Below are 17,009 nucleotides of genomic sequence, written 5' to 3' on the forward strand. Positions count from 1 at the left end.
CTTGGTTACATTTTTAGTCATCCACTTGTAATACCAAGTTGCCATATACTTAGCATGAGACCGAGCACAAGATAATGCACACTGTGTTAGTGATTGCGCTCCATTTGTGATCCAGCCCCATTTAGACAACGAGACCTAGTAGTTATGGGTGGTTGTAAAGATCAGGGATTAAAAATAATACAATAATAATTTTAGCGTTTCTACAATAATTGTTGATTTTGGAAGACTTTTTTTTTTTTAAATTGGCTGTAATATTATTAATTGCCGTTTCTCTATAATGTTAATTAGCTAATAACATGTTGGATAAAAGAATCAGTTAGCAATAAGAAAAGCCCCATCTGAGATACCCATCTTCCTGGACAGTATAAACTCTGTAAATGTTCTGTAGCTGTTATCACCAGACTCTAATTTATCTCACAGAAATCCAAGCGGATAGTCCTCAATGAAACAAACCGTGGATATGATCTCTCTTAGTTTAACAAGTATACCTCCTTGTGCCAACGTCAACTCGAGGACACAATATAAAAGGAAGAAAAATAAACTCTTTGCACTTTTCATTATTTAAAAAAAAAAAATGGAACTACTTACCAGTTACCTTAGGAATACCCTGAAGGCGAGGAACTGGTAATGTTACAATAACACCAAGATTGGTTCCAACCATTAGTAGACCATGACAGACCAGCAAACAGGTTACAGATATACGCTGCTGCCCTGTAAATGAGAGTAATAACAAATGTTAAATTCAAAATATAATTAAAATTATTAAACACGCATTGAAAAAACTAATGAAAGCAAAGTACTTTGGGAATAAATAAGCATTTTTAAAGGAAAATTCGACACAGAAATGATTTTCTTTGACTTTTTTTTAATTTAAAAGTCAGTTGAACCTACTTGTGTTCCTGCTGCAAAACTGTATTTGCTGTAGTATTGTACAAAAAGTACTTGAGTCTGACATTCAGATTAGACTCCTAGCAAATGAAATGCTATGCAAACTGCAATCTCAGACTCACTTTGATACAATGAAATACAATGTAATAACCACTCAATATATAACTAATTTCCAGTTACTTCATTACTACACATCTGCTTCATACCACTGTTTGCCAAACTATATACTGTGGAACCCTGTTGTTTCACTTTGTATGACAAAAGGATTCGAACAAATATTGTCTCAAAAATGTTTCTCTCTGTACATCAGGAACACTCAGCAGTGCTTTAGAAACATGGCTTTGTTCGAGGTGTTAGTTTTTTAAAATGGACTGGGAAATACGTTTTATGTTCAAATTTTTTTTTTTTTTTTAAATTTATTTTTTTAGTGCTAGAAAAGTATCTGTTTTTCATAACTTCTATTTATTTAAGATCGCTATAGTTTGTTTCAAATTATTGTATTATAGTACTGAAAAAGCACAACTAACATCAAAAGATATTTCAAAATAAGTATGGCTTAATGGTTAAGCCATTTTTTCTATTTCTACAGATTTCTAAAGATATCTAGTTATTACTTGAACTTCCAGTTTCACTTTAATTTTAGACAGCTTAACATGTTAAATAGCAGCACTTTCATATAAATGATATAAATAATTGATGCAGCATGCCCCTTTAATGGGGGATAGCATTTTGAGTAAAATGTCTATTTAAGCTAACTAAAAGACCTAAAAGACAAGAACAATTGCTTTGAAAACAGTTGCCTCCAAATTTCTGAACACACCAAAGTTTTTTAGTTTTTTCCCAACAATTTGCTGAGCGTTGGAATTTTAACCAATTATAACACTATATAAACCATGATTAACCTAAATGTTTAAATGTATTTATATTTACATGATGAAATGTAGACAAATATAATTTATATTGCAATTTTTAATGCACATCTTTCATTTCAAATAAGAAACAGTATCTTGCTTAGAACTTCAGACTATTTGCTGGCAACAAGTTCTTTTCTCAAAACACTTGGGATAGATTACAAGTGGAGCACAAACATTTGCCCCTGAGCGATAAGGGGTATATTGCGAGAGTTTGCGCTCATCAGGCTTACCGCTTGTATTACGAGTTGAAAGTAAACGTGACTGTTTGTGCGCAATCCTGATTTACTCTAGAATGATTACCGCAACTTAGGAGCTCTGGTCAACTGTTTTGCGAAAATAAACAATCACAAATACATTACAAAGTATAGTTTCACTCATAATAACACTAATAACAATTGTTCACAAAAAATATTGCACACAAAAGTCAAACATATGAGGTGTGTGATTTATTCCTCTCTGTATGTATTTCATGCTCCCTTGTTTTTCTTCTTAACTTTTGAGTCACTTGCACTGAAAAAGATAGATACTCAGACAGTCTATGCAAATCACTTTTATTATTATTGTTACTATGACTCAGTGGTCACCTTGACAACCGTTTTTTTGGCATTTTTTTTGTCTAATTAGGGGGTGGGGTTTATTATTTGTTTGGTTATATATGCACTTCAGTTTGTAACACCTGTGTCTGAGGAAATGTCACACGGTCACAGTAAAATCTTTTAAAAAATCCAGCGAGTGCAAGTTTCCTTCTATGCTATATATATATATATATATATATATATATATATATATATATATATATATATATATATATATATATATATATATATATATATATATACATATGTTTTTAACAGATATATATACAAATAATAAACACATAAATACATATATACACCCATAAGACAAACACATATATATATATATATATATATATATATATATATATATATATATATATATATACAGGGAGTGCAGAATTATTAGGCAAATGAGTATTTTGACCACATCATCCTCTTTATGCATGTTGTCTTACTCCAAGCTGTATAGGCTCGAAAGCCTACTACCAATTAAGCATATTAGGTGATGTGCATCTCTGTAATGAGAAGGGGTGTGGTCTAATGACATCAACACCCTATATCAGGTGTGCATATTTATTAGGCAACTTCCTTTCCTTTGGCAAAATGGGTCAAAAGAAGGACTTGACAGGCTCAGAAAAGTAAAAAATAGTGAGATATCTTGCAGAGGGATGCAGCACTCTTAAAATTGCAAAGCTTCTGAAGCGTGATCATCGAACAATCAAGCGTTTCATTCAAAATAGTCAACAGGGTCGCAAGAAGTGTGTGGAAAAACCAAGGCGCAAAATAACTGCCCATGAACTGAGAAAAGTCAAGCGTGCAGCTGCCAAGATGCCACTTGCCACCAGTTTGGCCATATTTCAGAGCTGCAACATCACTGGATTGCCCAAAAGCACAAGGTGTGCAATACTCAGAGACATGGCCAAGGTAAGAAAGGCTGAAAGACGACCACCACTGAACAAGACACACAAGCTGAAACGTCAAGACTGGGCCAAGAAATATCTCAAGACTGATTTTTCTAAGGTTTTATGGACTGATGAAATGAGAGTAAGTCTTGATGGGCCAGATGGATGGGCCAATGGCTGGATTGGTAAAGGGCAGAGAGCTCCAGTCCGACTCAGACGCCAGCAAGGTGGAGGTGGAGTACTGGTTTGGGCTGGTATCATCCCCTCTCTCTATATATATCTCCCCTCTCTCTATATATCTCCCCTCTCTCTCGCTCCCCTCTCTCTTTCTCTCTCCCCTCTCTCTCGCTCCCCTCTCTCTTTCTCTCTCCCCTCTCTCTCCACTCTCTCTCACTCCCCTCTCTTTCTCTCCTCTCTCCCCTCTATCCCTCTCTTCTCTCCCCTCTATCTCTCTCTATCTCCCTTCTCTCTCTCTCCCCTCTTTCTCTCTCTCTCTCTCCCCCTCTTTCTATCTCCTCTCTCTCTCTCCCTTCCCTCCCCTCTCTCTCTCCTCTCCCCTCTCTCTCTCTCCCCCTCTCTCTCTCCCATCTCTCTCCCCTCTCTCTCTGCCCCTCTTTCTCTTCCCTCTCTCCCTCTTTCTCTCTCTCTCCCCCCTCTCTCTCTCTCTCTCTCTCCCCCTCTCTCTCCCCCCCTCTCTCTCTCCCCCCCCCCTCTCTCTCCCCCTCTCTCTCCCCCCCCCCCTCTCTCTCCCCCCCTTCTCTCTCTCCCCCCTTCTCTCTCTCCCCCCCCTCTCTCTCTCTCTCCTCTCTCTCCCTCTCTCTCTCTCTCCCCTCTATTCTGAGCTCTCTCTCTCACCCCCCTCCTCTCTCTCTCCCCCCTCCTCTCTCCGCCCTCCTCTCTCTCTCCCCCCTCCTCTCTCTCTCCCTCTTTCTCTTCTCTCTCTCCCCCCCCCCTCTCTCTCTCTCTCTCTCTCCCCCCCTCCTCTCTGTCTCCCCCTCCTCTCTCTCTCCCCCTCCCCTCTCTCACCCCCTCCTCTCTCTCTCCCCCTTTCTCCCCCCTCCTCTCTCTCTCCTCCCCTCCTCTCTCTCTCCCCCCCTCCTCTCTCTCTCCCCCCAACTCCCCTCTCTCCCCCCCCCTACCCACTCTCCCCCCCTCCCCTCTTTCCCCCCCTACCCTCTTTCCCCCCCTCCCCTCTCTCCCCCCCTCCCTCTCTCCCCAAACTCTCTCTCTCCCCCCCTCTCTCTTTCCCCCCTCTTGATCTCTCTCTCCCCTCTTTTGAGCTGTTTGAGCTCTCTCCACGGCCTTTCACAGCCCCGCCCCCTTCACGGGCCATCATGATAGGCTCCACCCCCTTCGCGGGCCTTCCCAGCTAGGCCACGCCCCCATGCACGCTCGCCACGCCCACTTCTGCTCGCAGCAGTCGGCAGATCAGGTAGGGATTTAAGGCCAGCTGTGTTTGTCCTCGTGCTGTCTCTACTGCGCATGACAGCTTCGGACAAACACACTTAGCCTTTTATAGTATAGGATATATATATATATATCTGTATATATCTACACCTAAATATAATCATCTATATATTTAGGTACAGATATGTATTTTACCAAAAAAATATCAGATATGTGTATAAATATTTATTTATAAATAAATAGAACATAGTCTGTTATGTGCAGAACATTAGAATGTGAAATATTCCTATTTTCATGTTGGTTAGCGCAAGAGTGGAGTGTTACCCATATTTGTCTCTCCTTTGACTTTTATGGGGAATACCTGAATATGCATGATATTCTAACCAGATTTTTGCACTAAACATCACCTGAGCATCTGTATGTAAAAAAGGAAGATATTTTACCAGTTATACTTCAGCTGCTGTTCAGCTGCAGGTAAAAAAAAAAGAAAAAAAAAAGGAAGAAATGAACTGCAGCCAATCAGCATCAACAGTGCTGAGGTCATGAACTCTTTTACTGTTATCTCATGAGATTTGACTTAAAGGGACACTGAACCCAATTTTTTTTTTTCGGGATTCAGATAGAGCATGCAATTTTAAGCAACTTTCAAATTTACTCCTATTATCAAATTTTCTTCATTCTCTTGGTATCTTTATTTGAAAATCAAGAATGTAAGTTTAGATGCCGGCCTATTTTTGGTGAAAAACCTGGGTTGGTCTTGCTGATTGGTGGATAAATTCATCCACCAATAAACAAGTGTTGTCCATGGTGCTAAACCAAAATTGGCTGGCTCCTTAGCTTAGATGCCTTCTTTTTCAAATAAAGATAGCAAGAGAATGAAGAAAAAATGATAATAGGAGTAAATTAGAAAGTTGCTTAAAATTGTATGCTCTATCTGAATCACAAAAGAAAAAATTTGGGTTCAGTGTCCCTTTAACTCTCATGAGATTTCATAGTAAACTTCCTTAAACTGAATAGGGAAATAACATGAGTGTGCACAAGTCTCACTCCCTTGCCTGTCCCAGAACAGACATACTTATATGCTGCTTAAAGCCCTTCGCAAAGGGGTTTGAATATATTTTGAGGTAAAATATATTTCTTTTTTACATAGAGATGTTCAGGTGATATTTTGTAGTCAGCTTTTTACAGCAATGCTGCTTCAGTTTCAATGGTTTCAACATTTGGGTATCATGGCCCTTTAAACAAACAATGCACATAATGTCATTTATAAAACCCATTCAGATTTGTTCATTCTGCATCACTTGTTTAAACTAGCAGCTATTGATTAACACAAAACAAAATACTTTAGGTTCTCTAATGTTGGTCATCTAATGTTAGGGACCATACTGGGTGAAAACTATTATAGAGTTCACCAGTCAGAGTATATTATTACTAGTTCAGTCAAATTTAAATATAGCAAAATATCTAATTTATTACGTGTCAACTGTGATTTATCATTAGTTCTAATGGAAATGTCTAGTCCTGTACAAGCATCCTGATTTGTCACATCATGAGGGGAGTCATTCACTCTCTCATCAGTCTAGGGCAACATTTATGACAGAATACAAAACTGAAAGAAAACAAAAATGGCATCTCAGAATTGATCTATTATTTGATGGATTATCTACATATACAATATCTGCTGTGCTTGTGTAAATCTTGTTCTGCACATTTCCATTACAAAATGCAACAATGTTATATGATTTTAAAAAAGTGCCATGGATGTCACATGAAGAGATGAACAAAGACTGAGATAAATAACATTTATATAAAGTATTGTAGGCACATTGTGACACATTAACTGCAAACAGGTTTTATTATTCTGAGGATTTACCAGAATATTTTGATTCCCTGTGTATCATTTGTTCTTTAAATATCTCTCAATATATCATACCTAGAGTTAGATTGTTTTTTTTTTTTTTTTTTTTTACTTGCTTAGCACTGATGTGAGATAAATTGATTAACTTTTGGACTATGCAGTTGCATCATTACTTGGTAAACTTTCAGGCATTGTTCATTTGCACCTGTGACATTTAGCTTTTATAGTCTAAGCTCTTACAATTAACCTTACCTTTACAATGTAAAGGGGCACATGGAAAAGTCTGTGTATTTTGGATTTACCTCATTGTCAGGAAACATCTGTGTTCATAGTGCTAACATTTTAACTATAAATAATTCTAGGACTTCAACATCAACAGGATGCATATATTTATCCTTATAATTTTTATTTAAGATTGTATAATCACACAGTAATGTACTCCTGGAGACTTACATTATAGCTGGGTTCATTTTACACAATTATATATATAAAAAAAAAAATATATATATATATATATATATATAAATATATATATATATATATATATATATATATATATATATATATATATATATTTTAAGTTTCCCTATGGGACTGTCACCCAGGTAGCTCAGGGGTTAACTGTCTGGGCTGCTGGGAACTGTACAGCTATCTGTCAGTATTCAGGGCTGTGAAGTATACAGTGACTTAAAGGGACAGTTCACTGTAAAATTATTTTCCCTGAATGTGTTCCCCATGACTTGTTATACCAGCTGCAGTGTATAAAATGTATAAGAAATTGCTCATTTATGCTTCTTTTTGCAAAAGAAATAGCTGGATTTTTTTAAACCACAGACCATAAAAAACATAATTTATGTAAGAACTTACCTGATAAATTCATTTCTTTCATATTGCCAAGAGTCAATGAGCTAGTGACGTATGGGATATACAATCCTACCAGGAGGGGCAAAGTTTCCCAAACCTCAAAATGCCTATAAATACACCCCTCACCACACCCACAATTCAGTTTAATGAATAGCCAAGTAGTGGGGTGATAAAGAAAGGAGTAAAAAGCATCAACAAAGGAATTTGGAAATAATTGTGCTTTATACAAAAAAATCATAACCACCATAAAAAAGGGGTGGGCCTCATGGACTCTTGCCAATATGAAAGAAATGAATTTATCAGGTAAGTTCTTACATAAATTATGTTTTCTTTCATGTAATTGGCAAGAGTCCATGACCTAGCAATACCCAAGATGTGGAACTCCACGCAAGAGTCACTAGAGAGGGAGGGACAAAATAAAAACAGCCATTTCGCCAAATATAAGTTTATTCTCATAAATAAAAGAAAAAACTTAAATCATAAGCAGAAGAATCAAACTGAAACAGCTGCCTGAAGAACTTTTCTACCAAAAACTGCTTCAGAAGAAGCAAATACATCAAAATGGTAGAATTTAGTAAATGTATGCAAAGAAGACCAAGTTGCTGCTTTGCAAATCTGATCAACTGAAGCTTCATTCTTAAAAGCCCAAGAAGTGGAAACTGATCTAGTACAATGAGCTGTAATTCTCTGAGGCGGGCTTTACCCGACTCCAAATAAGGTTGATGAATCAAAAGCTTTAACTATGATGCCAAAGAAGTCTTCCTGAAATATTTAGCAGCTTCAACATAATATTTCAGAGCTCTCACCGCATCCAAAGTATGTAAAGATCTCTCCAAAGAATTCTTAGGATTAGGACACAAAGAAGGGACAACAATTTCTCTATTAATGTTGTTAGAATTCACAACCTTAGGTAAGAATTAAAATGAAGTCCGCAAAACCGCCTTATCCCGATGAAAAATCAGAAAAGGAGATTCACAAGAGAGAGCAGATAATTCAGAAACTCTTCTAGCAGAAGAGATGGCCAAAAGGAACAACACTTTCCAAGAAAGTAGTTTAATGTCCAAAGAATGCATAGGCTCAAATGGAGGAGCCTGTAAAGCCTTCAAAACCAAATTAAAGGACCAGTCAACACATTAGATTTGCATAATCAACAAATGCAAGATAACAAGACAATGCAATAGCACTTAGTCTGAACTTTAAATGAGTAGTAGATTTTTTTATAACAAATTTAAAAGTTATGTATGTTTCCACTCCCCTTGTACCATGTGATGGCAATCAGCCAATCACAAATGCATATACGTATAGTCTTTGAATTCTTGCACATGCTCAGTAGGATCTGGTGACTCAAAAAGTGTAAATATAAAAGACTGTGCACATTTTTTTCAATGGAAGTAAATTGGAAAGTTGTTTAAAATGACATGCTGTATCTGAATCACGAAACTTTAATTTAACCAGAGTGTCCCTTTAAGACTCCAAGGAGGAGAGATTGATTTAATGAAAGGCTTGATACGAACCAAAGCCTGTACAAAACAGTGAATATCAGGAGGTTTAGCAATTTTTCTGTGGAATAAAACAGAAAGAGCTGAGATTTGTCCTTTCAAGGAACTTGCAAACAAACCTTTATCCAAGCCATCCTGAAGAAACGGTAAAATTCTAGGAATTCTAAAAGAATGCCAAGAGAATTTATGAGAGGAACACCATGAAATGTAAGTCTTCCAAACTCGATAATAAATCTTTCTAGAAACAGATTTACGAGCCTGTAACATAGTATTAGTCACTGAATCAGAGAAACCTCTATGACTAAGCACTAGGCGTTCAATTTCCATACCTTCAAATTTAATGATTTGAGATCCTGATGGAAAAACGGACCTTGAGACAGAAGGTCCGGTCTTAATGGAAGTGGCCAAGGTTGGCAACTGGACATCCAAACAAGATCCGCAAACCAAAACCTGTGATGCCATGCTGGAGCCACCAGCAACACAAATGATTGTTCCATGATGATTTCGGAGATCATTCTTGGAAAAACTAGAGGCAGGAAAATATAAGCAGGTTGATAACACCAAAGAAGTGTCAACACATCCACTGCTTCCGTCTGAGGATCCCTGGACCTGGACAGGTACCTGGGAAGTTTCTTGTTTAGATGAGATGCCATCAGATCTATTTCTGGAAGACCCCACATCTGAACAATTTTAGAAAACACATCTGGGTGGAGAGACCATTCTCCTGGATGTAAAGTCTGATGACTGAGATAATCCACTTCCCAATTGTCTATACCTGGGATATGAACCACAGAAATTAGACAGGAGCTGGATTCCGCCCAAACAAGTATCCAAGATACTTCTTTCATAGCTTGAGGACTGTGAGTCCCACCCTGATGATTGACATATGCCACAGTTATGATATTGTCTGTCTGAAAAAAATGAACGATTCTCTCTTCAACAAAGGACAAAACTGAAGAGCCCTGAGAATCTCACAAAGTTCCAAAATATTTATTGGTAATCTCGCCTCTTGAGATTTCCAAACCCCATGTGCTGTCAGAGATCCCCAAACAGCTCCCCAACCTGAAAGACTTGCATCTGTTGTGATCACAGCCCAGGTTGGACAAACGAAAGAGGCCCCTAGAACAATACGATGGTGATCTAACCACCAAGTCAGAGATAGTCGAACATTGGGATTTAAGGATATTAATTGTGATATCCTTTTATAATCCCTGCACCATTGGTTCAGCATACAAAGCTGGAGAGGTCTCATATGAAAACAAGGAAAGGGGATCGCGTCCGATGCTGCAGTCATGAGACCTAAAACTCTCATCCACATAGCTACTGAAGGGAATGACTGAGACTGAAGGTTTCGACAGGCTTCAACCAATTTCAAAACGTCTCTTGTCCGTTAGAGACAAAGTCATGGACACTGAATCTATCTGGAAACCTAAAAAGGTTACCCTTGTCTGAGGAATCAAAGAACTTTTGGTAAATTGATCCTCCAACCATGACTTTGAAGAAACAACACTAGTCGATTCGTGTGAGATTCTGCAGAACGTAAAGACTGAGCAAGTACCAAGATATCGTCCAAATAAGGAAACACCACAATACCCCGCTCTCTGATTACAGAGAGTAGGGCACCGAGAACCTTTGAAAAGATTCTTGGAGCTGTCGCTAGGCCAAAAGGAAGAGCAACACATTGATAATGCTTGTCTAGAAAAGAGAATCTCAGGAACTGATAGTGATCTGTGTGAATCGGAATATGAAGATATGCATCCTGTAAGTCTATTGTGGACATATAATGCCCTTGCTGAACAAAAGGCAAAATAGTCCTTATAGTCACCATTTTAAAAGTTGGTACTCTTACATATCAATTCAAAATTTTTAGATCCAAAACTGGTCTGAATGAATTTTCTTTCTTTGGGACAATGAATAGATTTGAATAAAACCCCAGACCCTGATCCTGAAACTGAACTGGCATGATTACCCCTGATAACTCCAGGTCTAAAACACACTTCAGGAAAGCCTGAGCCTTTACTGGGTTTGCAGGGATGCGTGAGAGAAAAAAATCTTCTCACAGGTAATCTTACTCTGAACCCTATAATGTACCCCTGAGAGACAATACTCTGAATCCATTGATTTTGGACCAAATTGATCCAAACATCTTTGAAAAATCTTAATCTGCCCCTACCAGCTGAGCTGGAATGAGGGCCGCACCTTCATGCGGACTTGGGGGCTGGCTTTGATCTCTTAAATGGCTTGGATTTATTCCAATTCGAGGAAGTCTTCCAATTGGAAACAGATTCCTTTGGGGAGGGATTAGGTTTCTGTTCCTTATTTTGTCGAAAGGTACGAAAACGGTTAGAAGCTTAAGATTTACCCTTAGGTCTTTTATCCTGAGGCAAAAAAATCCCTTTCCCCCAGTAACAGTTGAAATTATTGAATCTAACTGAGAACCAAATAACTTATTACCTTGGAAATAAAGAGATAGCAATCTGGACTTAGAAGTCATATCAGCATTCCAAGATTTAAGCCACAAAACTCTTCTAGCTAAAATAGCTAAAGACATAGATTTAACATCAATTTTTATGATATAAAAAATGGCATCACAAATAAAATTATTAGCATGTTGAATCAAGTTAACAATGCTAGACAAATCATGATTCGATACTTGTTGCGCTAAAGTTTCCAACCAAAAAGTTGAAGCAACTGCAACATCAGCCAAATAAATTGCAGGCCTGAGAAGATAACCTGACTATAAATAGGCTTTCCTTAGATAAGATTCAAGTTTCCTATCTAAAGGATCTTTAAAAGAAGTACTATCTTCCGTAGGAATAGTAGTACGTTTAGCAAGAGTAGAGATAGCCCCATCAACCTTGGGGATCTTTTCCAAAAACTCTAAAGAAACTGCTGGCAAAGGATACAATTTTTTAAACCTTGAAGAAGTAGTAACAGGCCTATTCCATTTCTTAGAAATCATATTAGAAATAGCGTCAGGAACTGGAAAAACCTCTGGAATAAACACAGGAGGTTTATAAACAGAATTTAAACATTTACTAGTTTTAATATCAAGAGGACTAGTCTCCTCCATATCCAATGTAATCAACACTTCTTTTAACAAAGAATGAATATACTCCATTTTAAATAAATAAGAAGATTTGTCAGTGTCAATATCTGAGGCAGGATCTTCTGAACCAGATAGATCCCCATCAGAGAAGGATAATTCAGTATGTTGCCGGTCATTTGAAATTTCATCAACTTTATGAAGTTTTAAAAGACCTTTTACTTTTATTAGAAGGTGGGATGGCAGACAAAGCCTTCTGAATGGAATCAGAAATACATTCTTTTAAATTTACAGGTATATCTTGTGCATTAGATGTTGAGGGAACTGCAACAGGTAATGAACTACTACTGATGGATACATTCTCTGCATGTAAAAGTTTATCATGACAACTATTACAAACCACAACAGGAGATAAAACCTCCACAAGTTTACAACAAATGCACTTAGCTTTGGTAGAACTGTTATCAGGCAGCAGGGTTCCAACAGTGATTTCTGAGACAGGATCAGATTGAGACATCTTGCAAATGTAAGAGAAAAAAACAACATATAAAGCAAAATTATCAATTTCCTTATATGGCAGTTTCAGGAATGGGAAAAAAAATGCAAACAGCCTAACCCTCTGATAGAGAAAAAAGGCAAGAGGCATATAGGAATGGGGTCTTAAATAATGAAAATATTTGGCGCCAAGTATGATGCACAACAAACAGAAAAAAAAAATTTGGCGCCAAAAACGTCCGGAAATGACATACTCGCGTCACAGATTACGCAACCTTGTGAAGGACTCGGCATCGACTAAGACACCCGGAAATGACGATTTTGCATCAACGAACTTAACTTCGCGCCAAAAAAAATCTCGCACCAAGAATGACGCAATAAACTTTGGCATTTTGCGCCCTCGCGAGCCTAATTCTGCCCGCAAATTTAAAAGACAGTCAATTTGAAAAAGAGACTAAACCCCAGGTAAGAAATTATTTTTCCCAAAAAAAAGAATTTCCCAGATATGAAACTGACAGTCTGCAAAAATGAATATATTGAAAACCTGAATCATGGCAAATATAAGTACAATACATATATTTAGAACTTTATATAAATACATAAAGTGCCAAACCATAGCTGAGAGTGTCTTAAAGGACCAGTCAACACTGTAGATTTGCATAATCAACAAATGCAAGATAACAAGACAATGCAATAGCACTTAGTCTAAACTTCAAATGAGTAGTAGATTTCTTTTTCTGACAATTTTAAAAGTTATGTCTTTTTCCACTCCCCCTGTACCATGTGACAGCCATCAGCCAATCACAAATGCATACACGTACCATGTGACAGCAATCAGCCATTCCCAAATGCATACACACTTATTCTTGCACATGCTCAGTAGGAGCTGGTGACTCAAAAAGTTTAAATATAAAAAGACTGTGCACATTTTGTTAATGGAAGTAAATTAGAAAGATGTTTAAAATTGCATGCTCTATCTGAATAATGAAAGTTTAATTTTGATTGAGTGTCCCTTTAAGTAATGAAAACATACTTACCAAGACACCCATCCACATATAGCAGATAGCCAAACCAGTACTGAAACGGTTATCAGTAGAGGTAATGGAATATGAGAGTATATCGTCGATCTGAAAAGGGAGGTAGGAGATGAATCTCTACGACCGATAACAGAGAACCTATGAAATAGATCCCCCGTGAGGAAAACCATTGCATTCAATAGGTGATACTCCCTTCACATCCCTCTGACATTCACTGTACTATGAGAGGAATCTGGCTTCAAAATGCTGAGAAGAGCATATCAACGTAGAAATATTAGCACAAACTTACTTCACCACCTCCATAGGAGGCAAAGTTGGTAACACTGAATTGTGGGTGTGGTGAGGGGTGAATTTATAGGCATTTTGAGGTTTGGGAAACTTTGCCCCTCCTGGTAGGATTGTACTAGCTCATGGACTCTTGCCAATTACATGAAAGAAATAGGCTTGGCCTGCTATGCTATCACTCAAATGCTTCCCTTTCTAATTTTTGTATTGTACAATACTTAGAAAGAACATTTGAAAATTAGCATTTTAGAAGTTTATCTCTTCCGCCTCCCACTGTGAGTGTAATTTATTCTACTGGTTGTGCTTACATAGTTTCTCAATAGTCTATACCTAGGTATAATAACTTTCAGTATAGGCAGGGATACTACAGGCTAAATCAGCTATTTAAAATGCCAATATGAAGGCTAAGGAACTATTTGTAAACAATTGTATACACTCCAGCAGGTAAAAAGGATCATTGTGAACAAATTAAAGGAGAGAAAGTTTTTGGGTAAACTGTCCCTTTAAGATGTGTAACCTGTCCGGTCTGAGAGTGCAAACCATTCCTGCGTTATGTATGTACTCAGGGAAATTACAAAAGTCTCTGTCACCCTGGGAGGTTCCCAGTTGGTTTGTTGGAAAGCATGCATTGTGTGTGTGCAGGTTAGGGTCTCAGGAGGGGAGAGGCCTTGATGTGGTCCTGGGCTTACTATCCCATGTTTGCTTTCAAACATTGCTGTGTGCCTGCTGGTGAGTGCCAGGTTTTCTATGTGTTGTATTGATATTATTTGTAAGTTTCCCTATGGGCCTGTCACCCAGGCAGCTCAAGGGTTAACTGCCTGGGCTGCTGGGAACTGTACAGTTGTCTGTCTATATTCAGGGCTGTGAAGTTTACAGTGACATAGGAAGTGTACCCTGTCTGGTCTAAGAGTGCAGTCCATTCCTGCGATTTGTATGTACTCAGGAAAATTACAAAAGCCTGTGTCACCCTGGGAGGTTCCTAGTCAGTATGTTGGAAAGCATGCATTGTTTGTGTGCAGGCTAGGGTCCCAGGAGGGGAGAGACCTTGACGTGGTCCTGAGCTTAAACCGTTTGGCGCCAAATGCAACTGACTCTCCCATTTTTCCTTTTAAACATTGCTGTTTGCCTGCTGGTAAATGCCAGGTTTTCTGTGTATATATATATATATATATATATATATATATATATATATATATATATATATATATATATATATATATATATAAAACACGGAAGGGAACTGCACTCTCATACTGGACCGGGTACACATCCTATGACCCTGCAACATGCTCAGCCCTGGGTGCCACTGGCACTCACAGGAAGCTGTGCTGCTCCCAGAGTCACAGGCAGTTAACCCCAGTCAGGTCTGGGTGCAAGAACCATAGGGAAAATTACAAAACAAATTAATACAACACACAGAGAAAACCCAGCACTCACTTACAAGCTCTCAGCTAAGATTTAAAAGCAAAAATGGAAAGGTTAGTTACCGCATCTGGCCAAATGGGACAAGCCCAGGTACCTCGTCAAGGTCCTTTCCAATACCTGGGACCCTAAAAAAGCCACACAATGCAAGCTTTCAAATCCAAACAAACTGGGAACAAGGGAAGGGTGCACAGGAATATGTAATCACCCTAGACATATACAAAACACGGAAGGGAACTGCACTCTCATACTGGACCGGGTACACATCCCATGACCCTGCAACATGCTCAGCCCTGGGTGCCACTGGCACTCACAGGAAGCTGTGCTGCTCCCAGAGTCAGAGGCAGTTAACCCCAGTCAGGTCTGGGTGCAAGAACCATAGGGAAAATTACAAAACAAATTAATACAACACACAGAGAAAACCCAGCACTCACTTACAAGCTCTCAGCTAAGATTTAAAAGCAAGTTGGAGTTGTTATCCGTGGTCTTGGTATGAACTTTCTGGAACTTCAGAAAGATGCGTGGAAGTGCAGCTCGTAGTGTGGTTCCTCTCAGCGGCTTTCTTGGCATCCAGAAGGACAACCTGCTACGACTACTGCATATCTGATCACGTGACTCCTATTACGTAACGTCAGTGGTAGAGTCTGATTTTTCTCTGGTATAATGGATAGCTGTAGCGCTACAGCTTGGTGACTCCGATGAACCCCTGTGAGTGAGGTGCGATAGTCTTTATCACTTATGTTCCAACAAGAACCATACAGATCGCCTCCCTCCGTTTCTTACAGAGATTTTTTTGGGTAGATACGTACAAAACAGGAAAGTCCTATTAAAAGTTATGCAGTGACAGGAACGTTCCTAGTCAGTAACATCCGTCTACGCGTTTCGCCCCAGACTGGGCTTTATCAAGACTTGTCAAGCGGTAGCGCTACAGCTATCCATTATACCAGAGAAAAATCAGACTCTACCACTGACGTTACGTAATAGGAGTCACGTGATCAGATATACGCATCTTTCTGAAGTTCCAGAAAGTTCATACCAAGACCACAGATAACAACTCCAAGAGGCAACAAGCATACCTACATAGGAAGTTTTGGGAGACCATTACAGAAGGATCAACACTTCCTTCTACTCCAAGAGGCAGACGAAAACAAAGGATACACTATCCAAGCTCTACTCATCACCTAACATACCCTCCAGTGCGGCAAACTTACCTCATCAGATTGGGGTAATTTTTGGTAAGGGTATTTTATTTATCTCTACTACACTTGGATCTACATTACCACACTTCATCAAAGGAGTTATTATATTATTTCTCCATAAGAGACTCATGCTTCTTAACATACTAATTTAATAAGCGCTGTTTACCCTCTGTTCTATATATATATATATATATATATATATATATATATATATATATATATATATATATATATATATATATATATATATATATATATATATCTATTTAAAAATATTCCCTTATGTGAAGAACATTGGAATGTGAAATATTTACAGTAAATACACAGTATAACACTTTATTAAATACTAGTCCTAAAGCCCGTGCACACCGGCCATTTTTTGTAGTACAGCGGTCCTACCCCTTGCTCTCTCTCTCCTCCTCTCTTTTGTGCTCTTTTGCTCTCTCTCACCCTTCTCTTTTGCTCTCTCTCCCCCTTTCTTTTGCTCTCTCTCTCTCTCTCTCCCTCTCTTTTGCCCTCTCCCCCTCTCTTTTGCCCTCTCCCCCCTCTCTTTTGCTCTCTCTCCCCCCTCTTTTGCTTTCTCTCTCCCACCTCTTTTGCTCTCTCTCCCCTCTC

The 17,009-nt window shown here is 38.5% G+C and overlaps 1 protein-coding gene across 3 annotated transcripts in view; it reads right to left on the reverse strand.

The window, feature by feature from the left end:
• Nucleotides 1-565: 565 nt before the first annotated feature.
• The window catches only part of ARHGEF10 (Rho guanine nucleotide exchange factor 10), a 595,236-nt gene continuing 578,792 nt past the window's right edge, over nucleotides 566-17,009 (reverse strand). For all 3 annotated transcript variants that reach the window (XM_053710365.1, XM_053710363.1, XM_053710364.1), the window contains one exon: nucleotides 566-711. In XM_053710365.1, coding sequence (XP_053566340.1) covers nucleotides 581-711 — 131 coding nt within the window. In that variant the 3' untranslated portion in view covers nucleotides 566-580. The remainder of the gene's footprint in view (nucleotides 712-17,009) is intronic.

The sequence above is a fragment of the Bombina bombina genome, chromosome 4 (assembly GCF_027579735.1).
Source record: "Bombina bombina isolate aBomBom1 chromosome 4, aBomBom1.pri, whole genome shotgun sequence".
In the NCBI taxonomy this organism is placed as follows: Eukaryota; Metazoa; Chordata; class Amphibia; order Anura; family Bombinatoridae; genus Bombina; species Bombina bombina.